This window comes from Anneissia japonica, unplaced genomic scaffold (genome assembly GCF_011630105.1).
Source record: "Anneissia japonica isolate Jap-2015-1 unplaced genomic scaffold, ASM1163010v1 scaffold172_len52774_cov94, whole genome shotgun sequence".
Lineage (NCBI taxonomy): Eukaryota > Metazoa > Echinodermata > Crinoidea > Comatulida > Comatulidae > Anneissia > Anneissia japonica.
This window is the reverse complement of record NW_022698795.1, coordinates 7,658-9,012: the sequence shown is the minus strand read 5'-3', so window position 1 is coordinate 9,012 and position 1,355 is coordinate 7,658. Positions and strand designations below refer to the sequence as shown.

Sequence of the window (1,355 nt, the reverse complement as noted above, 5' to 3'; positions counted from 1 at the left end):
AGACCCCATGAAATAATTTGGTAAAACCCATATTGGTCCCAAATGAAACCATAATGCAAAAATAAGGGGCCCAAATATATTCTTTTTAATGGGCCCATAAATTAATTTGGGCCAACTTTATGGGACCCATATGGATTTAGGGTGCACAGGCAGCTCTTTCCCATATGGCCCAATTTATAGGGTCCCCTTACATTTCAACCCGATTCAACCCCTAAAAACCCAGATAGAGCCCACAATGGCCCCATGAATTAACTTGGACAAACCCATACGGGTCCCAAATGAAACCACAATTCAAACCTTATGGGACCCAAATATATCCTTTAAAGGGCCCACATTTGCATTTGAGCCAAACTTTATGGAACCCTTAAAGATTTAGGGTGCACAGGCAGCTTGATCCCATATAGGCCATGTAGGGGGCCCACATTTTGGCCCATGCATTTCCCATATTGGGCCCATGTTTGCTTGCTACCTGGGACTTTTCCACTATTTAAAAACTTATTAATTACAATAATTATTTTAGTAGTTTCATTCATCACAAATAAATATTATAGAATTGTATACAACATTATTATTTTTTTTATATTCAAAATATTTTATCTGAGACTTACAATCTCCTACTATCTTGTGAACATCTGTCTAAAACCAATCGAATAAACCCAAATTTATGTAAAACTGTGAACAATTTGAATTCTTCTGGCATGTGATGTGATTTTGCGTAGTCCATTGATCTGTTTTCATAATAATGATGTTTTAATTGCGTACCGTCCGATGATGTGTAAAACGGATAGAAACCATACAAGGAGATATCATCGCATAACGATGCTGCCACAGTATAGAGAAAAAGACCTGACGACGGATTTGTTATGTTCCAGAGCCTGCACAAAAAAAAAATCAAAAAAAATCATGGTTATTAACATAGGGGGTAGGTATACTAACTACTGCTGCCGATGCTGCTGCCGCCGCCGCTGCTAATACTAATACTAATACAATACTGCAGCTACTAATAAGAGGCTTTTGATTGCACGACGATGGTAGCAGATTCTGGAACGCAATTTGGCCAAATCTGTGTATGCAGAGAACGTAGGACGCGAGGGAGGACGGTCACGCATGTGAGTGATTCCGTTCTAGACTAGTGTCGCAAAAATCGAAAGCTTCCCAAAATTACTAATACAGTACTGCAAATTACTACTACTACAGTACTGCAGCTACAACTACTACAGTACTGTACAGCTACTACTAATAGCACAGCTACTACTATTGCTGTGGCTCCTGCTTGAAAAGAGTGGAGAAGGGCAGGGGCGGACTTTTGGAGGGTCTAAATCACATGACCTGAGAACACACATACACACACGACC

At 39.9% G+C, this 1,355-nt stretch overlaps 1 protein-coding gene across 1 annotated transcript in view; it reads right to left on the bottom strand.

Moving 5' to 3' along the window:
- Positions 1-307: 307 nt before the first annotated feature.
- The window catches only part of LOC117102748 (CMP-N-acetylneuraminate-poly-alpha-2,8-sialyltransferase-like), a 4,041-nt gene continuing 2,993 nt past the window's right edge, over positions 308-1,355 (bottom strand). The window contains exon 2 of the mRNA XM_033243156.1: positions 308-875. Within this exon, the coding sequence (XP_033099047.1) occupies positions 605-875 (271 nt within the window). The 3' untranslated portion in view covers positions 308-604. The remainder of the gene's footprint in view (positions 876-1,355) is intronic.